This window comes from Sinocyclocheilus rhinocerous, unplaced genomic scaffold, assembly GCF_001515625.1.
Source record: "Sinocyclocheilus rhinocerous isolate Xijiao unplaced genomic scaffold, SAMN03320098_v1.1 scaffold628, whole genome shotgun sequence".
Lineage (NCBI taxonomy): Eukaryota > Metazoa > Chordata > Actinopteri > Cypriniformes > Cyprinidae > Sinocyclocheilus > Sinocyclocheilus rhinocerous.
In genome coordinates, this window is record NW_015650779.1 from 713,303 (window position 1) to 734,103 (window position 20,801).

General features: G+C 38.3%; 1 protein-coding gene and 1 long non-coding RNA gene across 2 annotated transcripts in view; both read left to right on the forward strand.

Annotated features, from left to right (window-relative positions):
- LOC107712593 (protein 4.1-like) overlaps positions 1–16,533 on the forward strand; it is a 32,084-nt gene extending 15,551 nt beyond the window's left edge. The window contains exons 2-4 of the mRNA XM_016517911.1: positions 11,600–12,000; positions 16,316–16,458; positions 16,521–16,533. Coding sequence (XP_016373397.1) covers positions 11,608–12,000; positions 16,316–16,458; positions 16,521–16,533 — 549 coding nt within the window. The 5' untranslated portion in view covers positions 11,600–11,607. The remainder of the gene's footprint in view (positions 1–11,599; positions 12,001–16,315; positions 16,459–16,520) is intronic.
- Positions 16,534–16,535: 2 nt separating this feature from the next.
- Positions 16,536–19,639, forward strand: LOC107712608 (uncharacterized). Its single transcript, XR_001636805.1, has 3 exons — positions 16,536–16,804; positions 19,022–19,126; positions 19,596–19,639. It is a non-coding gene; the product is annotated as an uncharacterized LOC107712608 (long non-coding RNA).
- The last annotated feature ends 1,162 nt before the right edge of the window (positions 19,640–20,801 follow it).

The following is a 20,801-nucleotide window of genomic DNA, read 5'->3' on the forward strand; positions in this document are numbered from 1 at the left end:
CGCCTCAGGCTGAAGGAAATGTAAATTCACGTCTGTACAGTAGAGGGCGCAGCTCAAACAAATTGCATGAAGAATATGACGCAGGAGAAGAAAGTTCAACACTATTCAGCAATAACTAAAATGAAACACAAATGTGTTATTTTTGCTTAGTATGATTGAATTGGATCATCGAAGGTCAGTAGCGAAGACATTGGTTAATAAAATGGGATTAAATACATTAATGATATTTGTCATGTTTAACATATTTAATTATTGCAGGTTTATATAATATTCTGAGTTTGCATTTGACTGTTTTTATTCATTTTGAGTAGGGCTGCACGATAAATCGCATGCGATATTTAACGCGCATCTTGTCAGAAAGCCGTTGCTGTAATCAGCGGTAAATCTCCATCACGTGCGTGCTTTCACATTGAGCAGCATTAACTACACAGAGCCGTTGTCTTATTAAAGCTACAAAAGTCCTTCACTCAAGAGCAGTGTGTGATTTTGAATTTGTCTTTTGTTTTTTGATTAATATTAAGCACACAGTTGCAGCAGGAATATAGCCCGCTGTCACTTTAAGAGCCACACAGATCCAATTTATTGTGTATTTTCATTCTCAACTCTTTACGTTAATTTATTACATGACCGACGAAGGTTTACATGAATAATCACTAAGCGCCGCATTTTCACACATTTTTAGGTGCGCAGCTTGAGCTAAAAGATGACTTTATGTCTGTGTTGTGTTCCGTCTCTGGGTGCATCACAGAAATCCTCCTGAGGAACAGCGCAAGTTCTCTTTCACGCTTTTATAAACACTAATAAATCTAATACACTTCAATAAACCAAGCCATTTTGCAAAAGTCACATTACATGATTTTACTGATTTGCATGTAAAATTGGACTTTTATGGAGGAACGAAAGTGCACCGCTGGAAAGGGGCGGAATGGGGTGCAATAATCATTTTATCTTGATAATTGTATTTTCATAATCATTGGAGGCCGAAATCGAATAGCACCCCATATTCGATAGACCCCATAGCAGGTCTATACAGGTGGAGCTGGGGAAGGTGGAGGGTTTCTGAAGCATGCTGCAACTGCTACAGCAAGCACTAGTCATATATTTGAATGTTGAGCAGCGAGCTCATTGGCTACCCATACAAGAGAGAACCAATCAGCTGTGCCATGTAATAATGATGGCATTATGTCAGCTTGAGTTAGACCTATCAGACTGCGCCATCTAGAGTTTCATGCCAGAACTCTGTATTTGTTTTCCTCATGAGGACTGTTGGCTGATCCACATGATGTGAGTGATTTCAGACTTTACTGTACTTGTGGGGACATTTCAAAACCTGACTCACACACACTAAATGACAAGGAAAGTTCCTTGACCTGTTGATTTATTGAGAATAAAGTGTTATTTGTTGTGAGAGGGAGGTTAAATGCATCTTAGTGCCAGATTAGTTGAATAAACACTCTGACTCAAACAGAAGGAGCCGTTCTGCATGAATGGGATGGTCTTCTTTAGTCCAGTCTGTCCTCAAGAGACTGCATGTGCTTAAACTTGGACCCTCATAATGAGGCTTTGTAATTACTTTGCTAGTGAATGCGAAAGAACGACGGCTGAATAGCAGACCTGTGTGTGTGTGGACAAGATGATTCAACAGGGAGCTATTTGAGCCTGTATTCATTTACTTGTCTGTGTGCTGTCAACTAGAATGACAACTTAATAATCAATCATTTTATTAATTGTCATCTCTATTAATCTTGGCAAAAATAAAGCAAAAATAGTGTTGAAGTACGCCTAGTTGAAATGATGAGTCACAGACCCAAATTTCAAAGCAATATTAGCATGGAGGGGACTTTTTATTAGCTTTTGTACAGGTGGGGGATAGAGGGGACAATGGAGAGATAGTTTGGAGGATGGGACGGATGATGCGTTGAGTCGGGAGTCATGAGGAAGTCCCTCAGTGTAGTCTGTACGGGACAGCAGAACAGCATAAGAGCTTGTTCGGTGAGATCATGTTCTTTGTAGTCGCAGTGATTCTTCTTTGATGTAATACAGGTGCAGCTGGTTAGCTGTGTGATCAGCTTCTTGTGTTTGTCCAGGGCGATGTTGACGTGTACAGAGAGGACACACCAGCAAAATATATACAATGAGATCCTTGTATAATATAGTAGTTAAGGTGCGGTCATATTAGAGTTTTTCGTGGGAAAAAAGAGTTCCAGTAGTGTAGCGATATATGAAACATCTTTGAACATATGAAAAGTCACTTTCAAACCAAGCAGATTTCTGTTGGTCAGCGTGACAAATTCACTTGACCAACTTGAACCTCATGTGAAATCTGCATGGGGAAATATTTCACCCTCACATGAAATTCAAGATTGTGAAATCTTGACTGGATTTTGCACGATTCGCTCATTTTCAGGTTGGTAACATTAATTCATTGCATTGAGCAACAAAAACCTGCTTGGTTTGAAAGTGACTTCTGTGTGAGTGGTGGTTCTTCCATAGCTATGCTATTAAGAAGATACAGCGGACCTTTTTTTGCTCGCAAAATCTTGCTGTGATTTCACTAATGTGAGCGTACCTTTATGATCATGTCAGTCAACAAATAAACTTTTGCATTCACTTACAAAACATTTACATTGGCTCACAAAATGTTTGCAGTGTAAATGTAATGTAATAGTAATGTGTTCCCCTGAGAAACTTTGTGTTCATTTGCATTTGCTCGCAGACCTTGCATTCGCTCAAAAAACATTTACATTCGCTGACAACAGTGTTGCACCATACAGGGCTCCAGACTGCAACCAAATGGTCGCATTTTGCTACCATTTTTTCTGCCGGTGCAACTAATTTTTGTGAGCGGTCGCACTGGCGCGACCACCGCGTTGTCCAACTCATAAGCGCTGCCATTTCTGTTACATTTGAGGCAAACAAAACAAAAGCGAAACTAAACCGCACTATGTTTCAGCTGCGCAGCACGGACCGTTTATCAGCTCGGACCGTGACGCAAACAAACTTGCCCGAGCTCAGAACTGCTTTACTCGGGAGCCAAAGTTGATTTCGCGACACTGTTACTGCACAGATGCAACAGTGCTGCGAGATCCAGTGAGAAGCGTTTGAATTCGCCGCAGACTGATTGCTGCGAGATCTAGTGAGGACGGATGATGCGTTGAGTCGGGAGTCATGAGGAAGTCCCTCAGTGTAGTCTGTACGGGACAGCAGAACAGCATAAGAGCTTGTTCGGTGAGATCATGTTCTTTGTAGTCGCAGTGATTCTTCTTTGATGTAATACAGGTGCAGCTGGTTAGCTGTGTGATCAGCTTCTTGTGTTTGTCCAGGGCGATGTTGACGTGTACAGAGAGGACACACCAGCAAAATATATACAATGAGATCCTTGTATAATATAGTAGTTAAGGTGCGGTCATATTAGAGTTTTTCGTGGGAAAAAAGAGTTCCAGTAGTGTAGCGATATATGAAACATCTTTGAACATATGAAAAGTCACTTTCAAACCAAGCAGATTTCTGTTGGTCAGCGTGACAAATTCACTTGACCAACTTGAACCTCATGTGAAATCTGCATGGGGAAATATTTCACCCTCACATGAAATTCAAGATTGTGAAATCTTGACTGGATTTTGCACGATTCGCTCATTTTCAGGTTGGTAACATTAATTCATTGCATTGAGCAACAAAAACCTGCTTGGTTTGAAAGTGACTTCTGTGTGAGTGGTGGTTCTTCCATAGCTATGCTATTAAGAAGATACAGCGGACCTTTTTTTGCTCGCAAAATCTTGCTGTGATTTCACTAATGTGAGCGTACCTTTATGATCATGTCAGTCAACAAATAAACTTTTGCATTCACTTACAAAACATTTACATTGGCTCACAAAATGTTTGCAGTGTAAATGTAATGTAATAGTAATGTGTTCCCCTGAGAAACTTTGTGTTCATTTGCATTTGCTCGCAGACCTTGCATTCGCTCAAAAAACATTTACATTCGCTGACAACAGTGTTGCACCATACAGGGCTCCAGACTGCAACCAAATGGTCGCATTTTGCTACCATTTTTTCTGCCGGTGCAACTAATTTTTGTGAGCGGTCGCACTGGCGCGACCACCGCGTTGTCCAACTCATAAGCGCTGCCATTTCTGTTGCATTTGAGAAACATCAAATGGCAAACGAAAACGAAAGCGAAACTAAACCGCGCTGTTTCAGCTGCGCAGCACGGACCGTTTATCAGCTCGGACCGTGACGCAAACAAACTTGCCCGAGCTCAGAACTGCTTTACTCGGGAGCCAAAGTTGATTTCGCGACACTGTTACTGCACAGATGCAACAGTGCTGCGAGATCCAGTGAGAAGCGTTTGAATTCGCCGCAGAATGATTGCTGCGAGATCTAGTGAGAATCATTCAAATTCTGCACAGAATTCTCTGTTATAAACAGCGCTGACATACGTCAGAAAACCAGAAGGTTTTCTAACTGTAGAAACTGCAGAACAATAACTGTAACCATGGTGTTGTGGTAGAAATAGTCGAATCTGTCAAATCTGTATAAACAATAAACAAAAGAAAAATAAACAAGAAATGAACATGTAATATTATTAGTAACTGCACTTATTAATGCATAACAATAGTAATTTTATGATTAAATGATCTATATCTTAATGCTCCAGCACACCACCCCCAGCGCTGCCAAATCTGCTCCTGGCGCCACCATCTGTAGAACTTAGTGGCGCTGGTGCCACTGCTCTTAAAGGCAGAGTAAGGGATTTCTGGTAGCCAATGTTGATAGTTGAAATCACCAAAACAAACACGCCCCTACCCCAAAAGGGTCTTGCCCCTATTTTGATAGCTCCGCCCCACACATACGTACGCAACCCAGGCAACGATTAGTTCTGTGAAACAAAGCAAAACTAATGTTACACCGTGTCTACGGACGTGAGCGGCGCGGCGCAACAAATCCCGACAGAAAACTGCTGCCGGGTTCTATTTATGACGTGCTGACACCGATTTCAAATGGTTTTCAACGGTCGTTTGACCTCTTTCTCGCGTCCAGTGTAGGCAGACTTTAGTTGTTGTAGACACGGTGTTACTCACCTATTGAGAAGAAACAAAGCAACCTCGGCGTCCGATCGCAGGCCTCCGCTCCTTGAGTTCTCTCCAGCGCTGGAAAGCTGATCCGATATTTACACGGGTCCTACTTCTTGCCTTATCGTTCCGCAGACGTTTTCCTCTTTTGTTTTTTATCCGCCATCTCTATCTATCTGTCTCTCGGCTCGGCTAATGTCCGTCCCATGCACTGAACGCGCTCTCCTCCACATCATGAGTAGACACGCCCCTTATTGCTGATTGGCTACAAGTTTGTTTTGCGATTCGGCCCGAATCAGTTTTTAAAGCGTTTTTGAAAAATCACTTACTCTGCCTTTAAATGTTAATCTGGAGCCCTGACCATATCACAAAATTAATGTGTTCCCCAGAGAAACTCTTGTGCAAAAACTATTGTATTCTCTAGCAAAAGTATTTTATTCCCCTGAGAAACATTTACCCGAGAAACAAAACGTTTACGTTCGCTCACGAAAGTATTAGGTCCTATTGCAAAAGCAGTGTTTTCCTCTGAGAAACTTTGCGTTCGCTCGCAAAACTATTGCATTCCCTAAGAAACTTTACTTTTGCTTGTGAAACGTTTATGTTCGCTCACAAAACTATTGCATTCTCTTGCCAAAGTACTGTTCCCCTGAGAAACCTTTTGTTCACTTTCAAAAAATATTGAAATATCAAAAGCATTGAAATAAAGTCTCATATTTGTGGCCAGCAGGGCGGGGCCGAGAGCCGTGGGAATGGAGCTGGTGGGAGTGCCAACATTGTAATATTGTAACAATACGATATTATATTCTAGATCAGTTTTGCAAGAGAATTCCAAAGTTTAGCGTGTGAACACCAAAAGTTTCTCGAAGAACAATGGAAGAGAACACAAAAGTAATGAAATATATTTTTTCCATCACTATGGGCTCTGTAGTTGTCTAATGTGACCCTGGACCACAAAACCAGAATTTGAGATTTATACATCATCTGAAAAGCTGAATAAATAAGCTTTCCATTGATGTATGGTTTGTTAGGATAGGACAATATTTGGTCGAGATACAACTATTTGAAAATCTGGAATCTGAGGGTGCAAAAAAATCAAAATACTGAGAAAATCTCCTTTAAAGTTGTTCAAATGAAGTTCTTAGCAATGCATATTACTAATCAAAAATTAAGTTTTGATATATTTACGGTAGGAAATTTACAAAATATCTTCATGGAACATGATCTTTACTTAATATCTTAATGATTTTTGGCATAAATGAAAAATCGATAATTTTGACCCATACAATGTATCTGTCAGGCTTGTGTTGTGTTTTGTTCCCCATGTGCTGCCTGTGTCCCAGTGTTTATGCCCATATTTGGTCAGTTTCCTGTTCCTGCCCTGATTATGTTGATTTGAATCTAGTTGTGTTGTTTAATTATCTCGTTTAGTTTGATTATTTAAGCCCTGTGTTTCCCTGAATCTAGCGTGTGGTATTAACGTCGATGTTGTGTTCATGTGTGTCTCTGCCTGTCCTGTGTTCTCTGGAGTTTTGATTATTAAAAGACTGTTTATGTTAAGTTTATCCTCGTCTCCTCGTTCCTTCGTTTGCCTCAGAACTCAACCGTGACAGTATCGTTGACTATTGCTGCAAATATACCCGGGCTACTTATGACTGGTTTTGTGCTCCAGGGTCACATATATGGAAGAGCAGCCATGCTGATAAATTAGGGCTGTCACGATATTAGATTTTTCACACCACGGTTATTGTGGCCAAAAGAATTCACAATATCGATATATCGCAATGTCTATAGAAAACTTGGGGAATCAATTTTTACTTTGTTTATTTAGTTTTTCTTTTTACCCAATGAACATAAAGATATTGATAAACACAGGGCACATGCATTTTCACTTCTTCTTCAGGCCACATCTGACCTGAGACTCTGGCTTTCTCTGTCTTCTTTGAAGCTCCCTATGAAATAACAAAAGAGAAAATACTCTCAAGTTCAACAGTATGATGAATAAATTATAACATCAAAACTGATACTTTAACCTGTTAACTTGTGTACCCGTATTTGAATCTCTTTAACATATAGTAGTGCCGGCGCCAATGAAGTCATGCAGTTAACACGCTTCTAATTCAGTATTAATGTGCGTCTAGAACGGCTGCAGATGAGGCATTATGTGCATGGCACTGCGACCAACTTAACATTTTACAGAGTTTAAATGTAGCAATGTGGTCACTCAGTTTTCTAGATTTATTTTAATCGTGTAATAGATTTGAACAAAGAAATCAAGTGCTACGTACATGTTTTGGCCATGACTTGATTGCAAATACAAATAAAAAAATTAGACGAGTAAAGAAAACGCGGTACTTATTAAAAGAATCACCCCTTTATTTAAATATATGAACACAGGAAACCGCTGTTAACAGGTTAATGTAACGTTTCCCATTCCATGACTAGTAAAATAATGGCAACTTACTGTTTGAACATGGTTCTTCTCGGAGTAGCGCGGCCGCTCACTGCATCTTCTTCTTGATTGACAGGTGTCAGCGTTAAGGCGCAATACTGCCACCTGGGAGGTCAACCAGGTACTGGCGCTGGAGTAGGCGTGTCGTGTTATCAAAAGTGTCCTGTTCATTTTAAATAATGTGGTTATCGCCAATACCGGTATATCGTCATACCCTAAATTAACACGATGTCGATATTTCATGATTTGAATATCACGGTTATTGTCAATAACGCGACACCCCTATGCTAAATTAAAAGATGTTTAAAGTACTGCATACATTAATACAAAAAGAACTAGTCATTTTCAGAACTGTTATTGAATCATAAGCAAATATTGTGATGTATTGATTGCATTATTTAGTAAAGAGTTGTAATCAGATTGAAGACTAAGTTCATTACTGGTGAGCTCAAGCCTCGTCGCTGCTTGTGTGAGTGCACGCTGACACAGCTGACCTCAGGCAATCCACTGTTGCCTGGGCAACGCAGTTCAAGCTGAATCAGGTACTTTAAAGACCACCTACCCATAATGCTTTAGTGTGTAAATCTGCTGTGATGTCATCAGCCTTAGGGTAGGCTGGCTCACAAACACCTTTACTGAAGTGGTTTGTGTGTGATCTCTGTGTAATTAGATTTAACACTGAAAGTATGATCTTGTCATAATTGGATATGGCTTGACTGATTATTTCAAGATAGACTGTTGCATTATTAAAAGGCAGATAAGATTTATTTTATCACATGTTTGCTGCTTGTGTGTAAGAGAGAGCGTGTGTGAGGTTCATTCAGTTGTTTTTGTGTTGTTAACACTGTTCAGGGTTCAGTGGAGATGCACAGAGGGCTGTCGTTGTGTGGCAGTGCTCAGTTTGTCTTTGCTGAACTCATATTTGTGTCGGGTCCTCTCAACACAGTCTTTCTCTTACACCTAGATTGCAGGAGTGATTGAAAAAAAATCCATTCACTTTAGGCACTTTCTTTCTTCCGTGCAACATAAAACATGATATTCTGAAGAAATGCAATTGCAATAAGCTTTTAGGCTTCAAAAAGACACACAGCACCATAAAGAATTATAATAGAAGACTATACACTATTTTACATCTGTAGTTAACTGACAGCTTTGTGGGTTGAACAGAACAGTCCAAAACGGAAATTATTAACTGAGACGCTAATTAATCGGACATCAATACGTCTCTGATGAACTGTCATGAACCAAGCACAGGGTCTGAGTAACCATATGGGCAATTGGCTCATGGCCAGGGGCGCCATGTCCTGAAGAGGCAGAAGTGCAGGGTCTTAGAATGGTTTACAACGCATTCGCCGAAAATGTAACATTATTGTCTTGCTTGATTTGTTCGCACATTCCTTGGCATTAAAAAAGTCACATGTGCAAAAGATTTTGAGCAATATTGACTTAAGAAGTGTGGATGAACACACAGGGCCCGTAAAAATGCCCACACTTGTGGTCATTGTATTTGATCACTTGTCTATTTACAGTACATGACATATTTCCTTTATTTGCCCCAAGTGTTCAAGTTTTCATGAAGATCGTGTGTGTGTGTGTATAGAACTGCTAGCCGATTAGCCGATGATACACACTTACAGCATAGTGTTGTAAAAATGCAAGTAGCTTTTATTTACACATTTTGATTTTTAACTATGCACTTTAAAATAAAAAAATAAGAAGTCCTTATGTAACAGATGAGGGAGTTTAGTCATTGTGATGCTTCTAATTAAGCGATATAAAACAGGTGCTAGTGTTTTACAAAATACACATATTCAGTTGTACACATACTCATCTCTACACCACAATGTGCAACACTTTACATTTTATTACCAAATTATATAACTAATTAAACTTAAACTGTAAAATTTTCTTAGAATTTTTGTTTTACTACCAAATTTATTATATGTAATAACTACTTAATTTAACTTACACTGGATAGTTTTTACTCAAATTCTCATGTTTTACTACCCAAATTATGTATAATATAGAAATTAATTTATAGGGGTCATATGATGCGATTTAAATTTTTCCTTTCTCTTTGAAGTGTTACAAGCTCTTGGTGAATAAAGAAGATCTGTAAAGTTGCAAAGACTAAAGTCTCAAATCCAAAGAGATATTCTTTATAAAAGTTAAGAGTTAACCACGCCTACCTAAAACGGCTCGTTCTAACACGCCCCCACATATAGCCGCAGGTCTCCGCTCACTCAAGCCCACCGTGTGTGACGCCGTGTGTTTCGTTGTGAAAGCTAAACTACTTTGTTTGGCCTTCCAAAAGAGGACGATATCTGCTTCGTCATACATAGAGCTGATCCGGGTGAGCTTTCTGCATTCTCAGTCTCCGAAAGCTTCTCTAAAGATCTAAAGAAAGCTTGAAGTGTCTATTTTTAAATCGTCATCGAAAACAAATATTCTCTGATACAATAATCCGTAGGAAACCAACGTGTGCGTGTAACGCGTTATATCCAACTCTGGTTAGTAGGGGTGTGCGATATTGACTAAAAAAAAAAAAAAAAAGATATCTCGATATTTTCTGGGATTTTATCGATACCGATAATTAGACTAATTTTGCTGAGTGTGTTATTGTGCTGGCATCTTAAGGACTACTGTGGACAGCTGACTCCAAGTTTTTTATATTCTTCATATTCTGTGTGGTGGTCGGTTCACAGCAGTGATGGAAATTAATCTTTTTCAATAAGTTTAAATTGATTTGTACCTTTTATGGGCATTTTTACCTTTATAAAGCCATTTTTATAAAAGTGTGCTTCATCTTTTGAGTCAAATTCTTACATTTAATCAGTCAATTAGAATAATAAGACATTTGGGCTGTTACCAAGCAAATGAAATCAGTATCAACAAAATTAATCTTTGCATTGCAGAGGAAACACAGAAGCTGCATCTGAATTGGCATTTAGATGTATTTACACACTGTTTAATGCAGGACATGAATGCATTTAACCTGCAGTTACAAATGCATAAATAAGGTTTTGATATTTTAAACATGAAAAGTTGAATATTGATATTTGAAATTATTTAAAAAATGAAAAGATATTTTAAATGTGAAATTAAAACCGCCAGTAGGTGGCAGCAAGTCACTGTTAATAAGTGAGTCATTGCGATTGAACCAAATCATTTAAACGGTTGATTCATTCAAGAACGAAATGCCGTCTTGTTGGTCAGAGACGCAAAACAGTGCTGTGGCAGTGTTTGGAATTTTTGTTGGCGAAATAGAGCAAAAATAGGCGATATGGTGTCTGAAACATAAGTCCCTTAATATGAACTTTTTGTTTATTGATCTGTTGTATAAAATCAATTTCACATTTGTAATCATGCTGATTTTTGGAGAGAAAAATGGCACTCTGTGTGTGATATTGATTAACTATATGAAATTATATAAATATATACATTTTCTGCTTCCATATCTTGAATTTTGAAATCATTTTAAATGCATTTTATTAGACTGAATCATGCAGTGAAAGAACACACTCTAAATGCACACGCACACTAGTCTAACCTACTAGATTTTAATAATGTTTTATTTGTTTTTTGTTTTTTTCGATATACTCGATAATGTCAAATCATATATTGTTAAAACAACAATTATGATATTATTGCAGATGATATATATCACACACCCCTAATAGTTAGTATAGTTTTCCTCAAATTCTCATGATTTGCTACCAAATATCCACTTATCTACTATCTGAAAGTTTTCCTTGAATTCTCGTGACTTGTGGCCACATGAGTTTTTTAATCTGATGAATGATGGGATGCACTTAACCTCAAAAACGAAGTGATCTTAGAGATAGTGTGGATTTAGTGTGGGTTAAGGGCACTGAGCTTTGTTTTTTTGTGACCTGACCTGAGACAGTCTTACGCACTTACTTCCTATTGCATGTGCACATTTTCAAGTGCGTATTAACAGAGACATACTTTGAAAATCCACTGGAAATAGTATACCATCCGGACACTTTTATAATACTACTTTCAACAGTGCTGTAAAATAGATACATGACTTTAACCGAATCGTCTCTTCCTGCAGCGACTGCCATGACCACAGACGAGGCGGAGAGCGTTCATAAGAAACAGGTGTGCGAGCAGCAGCAGGAAGAGGAGGACCCCGCTGCACAGGAGCCAGGCCCCGCTGACACCGTTCAGGACAGCCCCTCCGGCACCTCGCCGCCCCCCGGGGGCTCGGAGGAGGAACAGGAGCTGAAGCCACGCCAGCGCACCTCCGCTGGCCGCGGCCTCTCCCGCCTCTTCTCCTCCTTCCTGAAGCGCCGCTCGCAGTGCTCGGACGGCGAGGGGGTGGAGACGGAGAGGGCCCGGGACAAGGACGCCCAGGAAGAGCCCAAAGCTCCCATAGCGGACCCCGAGCCAGAACTGCGCATAGAGGGCGATGTTGCTCTAGACCAGAACTCAATCAGCAGTGCTGAAAACCAGGTGAGAAAGAGGAACAGATTAATGGTACTAAAACTAGAGCCAGATTTAAGATTCAACTCTGACAGAAATTCAGTGATGTAAAATATATGAAAAGGACAAAAAGCACCATAAAAGTAGTGATGCACTGAAATTAATTTTTTACTGGAACTAAAATTAAAGTTTTCATTTAGCTGAAAATTAAAACCAAAAATGATTTCATAATCATGTAATTAATCATATTTATTTAAAAATCAACACTCAAATCTGAGTTGCACATAAGGCATTTTTTCTATTATTTTTTTCTATTAACTTTTTTAATGATAATGTTTCTACTCTAATTTGTTGTCGAAATATAAGCATTTAAATGGTGGCTGTCATAAAAACTTAAAGACGGCGGTAAAAAATGTAATCTAAATGTAATATAGACCATTTTGAGGGATATAAACAATAACTATCTAACACAACAGTCCTAACGCATTCCCAGTTTTAATTAACATAACTTCTGAGCATCCAAAAAAATATTGGAAACATTTTGATAAAAACATGTTATGACAGCCGTTTTAAGGTGTTACTTAATCGCCTCCTGTTACCGTTTTGAAGAAGTTTGACAACAAGCAGGAAATGTTCATGGGTCAATGACATCACTGCATTGAATTGGTCTATTGTGCATATATTTAGCAAAATGCTCCTCTCTAAAGATATTTTTTTCCAGCTGACTAATGATTTTGTGGAAATCCAATGCATTCCTGAGGTGAATGTAATGTTAAGTGTTGTTTTCAAGCTGTTTTATTGACATTTTGCAGTTGCAGCACTGATTGAGTGATTACATAAGTCACAATACCTTCTAATGTTCATTCATATCAAATAATGTTTAGTGGTGTTTAGTGCTGGGCGGTATACCGGTTCATACCGAATACCGGTGTTTATTTTTGTTATGATATGAATTTTTAAAATACCGCAATACCGGTGTATGTCGCTTAAACAACGTTCGGAACGCGACACTGTTTGAAAGGGGTCCCTTTTCACTGTTGCACTGTAGTGAGGGAACAGCTGTATGTGTTACTAAGCATGAAAGTTCCGAAACTGAAGCTGTAGAACTAAAAGAACGTGATGACACAGAAGAACTCATCCACAATATCCACACTGACCTTAGTGTAGATGCATGTTGATTTTATCAGACGATGCCGTGATTATAAATGAGAGCGACTCCTGGTTAACGTATTAAAAGGGGGTCATGTTTAGTCACTATTTAGTGTGGTATTTTTTGACAATATTCACTCATCACAACAGTAAAGACAGCTATTTTCAACTGAAAATAGCATAGACTGAAAGATCTCTGTTTATCAAAATGAAGATCCATTAAAATTGAGAAATTTATTTTGTTAAATCAGCCCTACCATCACCACAGCTGACATGTTAGCCTGTTGTAGTTTATCCATTTTGTTTGCATTAAATGAAACGATGTGCCATTAGAGAAGTGCTAATTAAGCATCACCATTTTGGACAAAAGTGTAAATTCTAAGTCTTCTGAAGCAAAACAGTAAAGCATCTCTAAGACTTTTAAAAGTCAGAGCAACCCTTAGCCCACTGGTGTGTGGGCTTACTGACAGTTTTGACCTCAGGGTTTCTCACTGTTTGCTTGTTACAAGGGATGTCTGTGCAAAAGCAACTGAACTGTGGGGCTTCACACATCTCAGATTCACACGTTGAGTTACGGTCAAAGATTGCGTGTTAAAACCTTCTCTGTGCAGCTCTCATCTGCTCCAGCAGCACAGTACACTAAAAGCTTTCTGAGAGGCTGTTCATACTGAACGGCTGGTATTTTAGGCATTGCTAACTGCTGTCAAAATGCTTCAGCTTTTTTTCCCCTTATGCTAGCTTTTCATTATTTATTCTGCTCTCTTTTCTCTTGAATATGAAGCATTTTGAAGGGATAGAGCATCCAAAAATGAAAATTCTGTCATAATTTACTCAGCCTCATGTTGTTCCAAACCTGTATGAATTCCATTTTCTGTTGAACACAAAAGAATACAAATGTTTGTAAACAGTTTCTGGTGGTCAATAGTATTTTTTTTCCTATACTATAGAAGTCAATGGCTACACCTTGAGGGTGAGTAAATGATGACAGAAATGTCATTTTTCGGTGAACTATCCCTTTAAGGTGTCACATGCTCAGTTTATATCCAACTATTTTTGCAAATGTTAAAGGGGTCATCGGATGCAAAATTGACTTTTACATTTAGTTTGAACTGAATTGTGTGTTGGCAGTGTGTGTACACAACCACCCTATAATGATAAAAATCCCCCCAGTGTTTTTTTTTTTTTTTAAATCTTGATAAATCATGACCCCTTTCTAAAATCAAGCAGTTCTCAGATTCATGGCTGTGTGATGTCACACAGGCCAAGGCCCCTCCCACGATTGTTGATTGACACTAGCGTTTTACCTTAGACCCGCCCTGAGTGAGCTGTCATCAGTCCGCCATTGTTTCACCGCCGGAGCAGATGTAGACAAGAATAACTCCATAGCGATTGAGGTGTTCTGTTGTTGGATGTAATAATGAACATAGCAGTCGTCATTTACTCCCGACATCTGAGCCGCTGAAGACGCAGAGGATTAGCTTTGTTTTTGAAGGGAATACATCCTCCGATCTAAGTACCTAAATGTGTCTATGTTCACGTGAATCATTCGTGATCCAGCTTCACCTACAGAAGAAGTGAGTATATTTTTTTTAATTAATTTTGCAAATCACCAATAATGTGCTAGTTAGCAAGTTTCACGATCAATGCGTCTAAAGTTTACAGTCTCTCAGAGAACAGCGCATCACCCCACAGAAGAGAGGGGCATTTAAAGGGAAATGCACCATAACGGCTTGCTGTGAACAGAGCTGTTTTTTGACAGGTTAAAAAGGGTGTTGTTTTACACTACCATTGAGAAATTTTAACCAAAGTATGTTATAGACTTTTCATTAAGACCCTAAAGAATCATATCAACTTGTGGAAAATGGGCATCTGATGACCCCTTGAAAAAAAAAAGAAAAAAGGTTGCAATAAAACAGAAGTAGCAACGGATCTTTTCTAGAATATTGCGATGTACAAACGTGTACCAAAAAAGAACAAATGTAGGGCGGGGACTTGATTCTATATGCATTGGTTGTTAATTGCGTTGTGAGATGTGGACGTTGCACTCAAAAGTGGAGGCAGATGTAAGGCATTGCGAACATCACACAAATGAAAGAGGAATCCTTAAAATTAAGTAATCAAAGTTATTACACAGATGAACATGAGCTTGCAGGGGTGGGTTTAAGTGGAGTAAATGATCAGAGAAGTCCTGCATACGTCACCAGAGAGAAATCTATCGATTATGTCATTTTGATTAAAAATTAAACAAAAAATTAAGTGCCTAAATTTATTGTTCATGAAAAGATCCATAACATGGATTTTATAAAATAGCGTGAATTTTAATTTCGTGCAAACTTTAGGAAGGTTTTTTTTGAAGTAAGTAATATGAATGAACATTTATGCATTGGGCCCACTGTAAAAACAAATTCAATTTAATTCAACTTAAAAAATTAAGGCTGCTTAACATTTAAATAGTTTGATTCAGAAACCCTCCACCTCCCCCAGCACCAGCTGTATAGATCTGCTATGGGTATTTTCATATTCTATATGCATGAAAGTGTTACATTTTTAGAGGTTCTTTTTGTCATTTCACCATCCTGTACAAATTATGAACTCTCATTAGACTAGTTTGAAGGATCTTCCGAAATTTACAGTGTATAAGTATGCTGTGTTCTAATGGCACTTTTCCTACTGCGTGGTACGACTCGGCTCGGTACGGCTCAGTACGGCATGGCACGGCTCGGTTTGGCTCGGTTTGCGTTTCCACTGCAGTTTAGTACCGCTTTAGAGTGGGCGGGATTACTTGGCAATCCCAGAATACACTGTGACAAGCTCAGGGAAAAAAATGAATACAGTATGGTGGTAAACAGAAATGATGCATAAGGAACAGGGTGTTGAGTTGATGTTTTGCTTTACTTTGTAGCAGCTTGAGGAACGAGGTGGTCTGCTTAGACCATGATGATACCATTTGTGAAATTTTTTTATAATCATTGCTAGTATCATCAGTGACTGCAAAAAAAAAACGGCTTTTAGTTTATGTTTTACACATACGAAATTATTGGTTATTGGCAATCAAGTTGGCCTACTTTCAAAAACTCTAAAATAATCATTCTGTAAGAAACCTTGGTTCTAAAAAGGTACAAATTAGTCTTCCTCCAGCGAATTAATTGTGTAATAATCTAAATTTTGGATTTTTAACATATTTTTCTTCCTCCAGCAAATCGTAGCAGATCAGAAGGAAGACGCCAAGCTGGAGTCCGGCAAGGCAGAAAAGGGGGAGAAGGGGGAGAAGAAGGAAAAGAAGGAGAAGAAGGAAAAGAAGGAGAAGAAGGAAAAGGTGAAGAAGGAGAAAGCAGACAAGCAGAAGGAGAAGCCAGAGAAAAAAGAGAAAGCAAAGAAGAAAGAGAAGAAGGAGAAAAAAGAGAAGAAAAATGAGGACAAGGCCAAAGGAGAGGAGGGAGAGAAAGACAAGGAGTGTGAGAAGGAAAAAGAAATAGTAGAGGAAGAGGCCAAGCCGGAAGACGCAGGTGCGGCAGAAACAGAGGTAAAGGAGGAAGGAGAAAAAGAGGAAGAGAAACAGGAGGAGAATGTGGTGGAGGAGGAGGAGGAGGAGGAGGGGAAGAAGCAGAAAGCATCTCGCCGCCCCAGGATACTGCACTGCAAAGTCAAGCTGCTGGATGATACTCTGTTCGAGTGTGAGCTGGAAGTAAGAGACACACACACACACACACACACACCTCTTTTGTTGCTTATCAAGTGCGCCGTATCGTTGTCTAGTCCCGCGAGAGCGACTCTGAAACTCAAGCGTTGCTCAAGGGCTTTTACTTCCTTTGCTAATTAACTCTCAGACTACTGAGAGACTATTTCTGCTGATCTGACACTTTGGCCTGTTTTTGTTGCCATCGTACTGTGTGGCTCTTGTCTAAAACCGACTGAGCAGACTCGATGTCTGCTATCTACAGAGACAGCATCCTAAGTGAAACAGAACATCCTTATTAGCAGCAACTTGACCCGCAAGTCTCGCTTTACATTCACAGCTAATTCTGCTGTTAGCATGTAGCGAGCTAAGCTAACAATTCTATTTCCACACAAGAGTCTCTATGTTCAGAATGGAATATAAGGCAACTATTTTTTATAGAACATGAACTGTATACTTCAAAAATAGTAGGTGAAACCGTCTGCATAATTCCACGTTTCAAACAGCAGTGTGCTACTTTGTTGTCACATGACCTCGCTACTTTGCATGTGAACTAGTTATCATCTTGTAAAAATGTCTTAATCCTTGGCAGTCCCACAATAGTAATTAATCAAAAACATCATGTCCCTAATAACTTCTGGTTCATTCACCCTGGAAAGTGAAGTCATACACATTGCATTGTGGGATACAGTACCCAGCACAATGTGCTCTGTTGTAGTGTTGTCACGGTACCAAAATTTCAGTATTCGGTACCAATACCAGTGAAAATCCATGGTTCTCGGTACCAATTTCGGTACCAAAGCAAAACACAAAAACATGCTAATTAAAAAATTTGACTATACTTTCATTTAATCCAAGCGCTGTTGGAGTGGGAGAGAAAGGAGCTAGAGGTCTACATTCCCGCAGCTCTCCCGACCAGATTTTTTGCGCCGCGGGATTAAATTCCCGAATAAAACGCGGTAGCGGTCGGTAACTCTGGTGTAATTTGAACGGGAGCTGGCGGTCTAACAATATCCAGTTCCCGACGTCCATTTAGAACAGCATATCTGCACTTTATTCTTATTGACCACCTGTGTACTATAGAATCTGGGTATTCCATGCATACAGAAAATTTGCTTACTGTGCACAATATGCATTCTATTATGGAAGCACATTTGTGCCACATAAGAAAAAAAAACATTGTTATGACATAGTATATAATAATTTTCACTCTTTTATGTCATGATCATGAGTCATGATTATGAGATAAATAGTCGAAATTATTAAAGTAAAAAATGTTGTCATATTGACATTGTTGTACTGACATAGTTGTATATCATAATTTTCACTTTTTGTCATAACTATGACTTTTTATCTTATAAATTCAATTTACTAGAATAATTATGACTTTTTATGTCATCATTTAAACTTTTTATGTCAATTGGCTGTTATAGTTTTTACTTTTTGTCATTTTTACTTTTTATCTCATAATTCTGGCTTACTGTCATGATTATGACTTGACTGATAATTGCAACTTGCGTAATAATTTAATAACTTTTTATGTCATAATTATGACTTATGAATTATGGCTTGCCTCTCTATTATGACTTAGAATCTCATAATTTTCACTTTTTATTCCATACTCATACATCATGATTATGAGATAAATACTTGAAATTATGGGATAAAAAAGTAAAATTGTCATAATTTTTTCATAATTTCGATTTACTGTCATAACTACGACTATTTTTCTTATAAGTTTGATTTGATTCTGACATAATTATGACCTTTGTCACCTTTTCAACTATTTTTCATATCAACTGTTTTTGTTAGTTTTACTTTTTGTCATTTTGACTTTTTATCTCATAATCTATCTAATCTAATCTAATTTATCTCATGGGTTTCCATACTGTATACACTGAAGGAACAACAAAAAAAATATTATAGTAGCATGCTACACTGTACATAACTTCACTTGCTAATAGAGCTTCTCAATTCATAGACCTAAAACTTTGAAGAGAATTTCAACCCATGGGTTCTCTCAGAAATTTCTTTGAGTCTCATTTTTTGTTCTACAAAATAAATCACACAGTTGTATCTCGTAAGTCTAAAAGTCACTGTATGCTTTAATGCTTGTCGCTAACAAGTTGCTATATAAGGATTACAGTTGTTGTCTGACTAAAATACTTAAATAGTACTGTTCCAAACAGGGTCTTCTGTGTTTTAACTACATTTCTTTGTTTCCAGAAGCATGCCAAAGGCCAGGAGCTGTTTGCAAAAGTGTGTGACCACCTGAACCTGTTAGAGAAGGACTATTACGGTCTGGCCATATGGGAGACGACAACCATAAAGGTGCCTCAATCTGTTAGCACTCACTCACTCTTTTAATATTAACTGTAGGTGGCATGTTTTTTTTTCTTGACAGCATGTTTTCTTCATGTTTAGATTAGTTTTGGAGTGGAATTCTAGTCAAAATAGAAATAAAGGTTGTTTTCTTTTTAAATTATTTAAACAATTATTTAAACTATATTCTTTACTATTGCTATAAAACACCATTTTATAACAATAATTATGAAGTTTATTAATCATTCTACTGTAATTCTATAAGAATAGAATTATAAATCTACACCACAGTTGTAACAATAACAACTACACAGAGGAATTATATAACTGAAATCACTTTCACAACAATTTTTTAACTTATAAATGAAAAAAAAAAACTGACAACCAATCAGAATCTGCCCAAAAGAGCTTGGGCATTTAAATTGGCAGACTTTAGAGTGTAAACAGGCCTTTAGTTAAAGCTTTATTTGTCTTTTAGACATGGCTGGAGTTCACCAAGGAGATCAGACGGCAAGTACAAGGTGAGTCACATCACCGCCGTTCATCTCCTTGACATATAAAATAAAGTTACGGCCGTTTCACACTGAGCGCGATGCGAAAAAGCGAGGCGAATCGCTGACAAACTTTGCTTTTACACCGAGCGCGAAACGATTAATCGCCTTCTGCTAATTCACGCCTGCACGCTAGGTGGCACCGACCAGCAATGCATTTTTCCTCATGTAGCCTATGTATCTCATATATGGCTTTTACATCATCCACTGCTCATTATACAGCATTAAAGGTGGGGTAAGCGATTTTTCAAAAACGCTTTAGAAAACTGATTCGGGCCGAATAGCAAAACAAACTTGTAGCCAATAAGCAGTAAGGGGCGTGTCTACTCATGATGTGGAGGAGAGAGTGTTCAGTGCACAGGACGGACATTAGAAAGAAAGATAGAGATGGCGGATAAAAAACAAAAGAGGCTTAAGGCAAGAAGTAGGACCCGTGTAAATATCGGATCAGCTTTTCCAGTATGTTTTGGTGATTTCAAATGTCAAAATTGGCTACCAGAAATCGCTTACCCCACCTTTAAATTAAGATAAATAACTTTTGGTTCTTCATCAGAAACACAAACTATCCATAATGATTACAAGAAAATATAATTAGAGGTACAATTAGCATCAAGCTGCATTTCAAAATGTATGTAATTAATGTTTTTGCTCAAACCCCCCTTTAAACCATCATCGAGTGCTTGTAATAACTTGTGATCTAAAATGGATTTTGCTTCTATAATAGGCAGACATGCACTTTTTGTATGTTATAATGGACTAAACGCTACCTGCTTGTCATTTGTCATAAACATCCTTTATTGTTATAAAAATACCACGAGACAGAAAATACATACATAAAAATACATGATACATACAGAAAATATATTGTATGAATATAAATATAAATATATCTCTATGTTCAGACACCAACGACAACAACATCTCGACATTCATATTCTTTGTATGTTGGTTGGAAGTCCTCTACTTCTGTGTTTTTACGCTCGTGCTCAATACAGTCTTCTGAGCATTTAGCGCCACCTCGTCGACCTTTTGGGTAACACCAGTTGCTCTGGACATGCTATGTAATGCTCAAATCTTATTGGACGGCCCGTGTTTTCGCTTTGCGAAACTGAAAAGATTCGTCGGACTGGTTC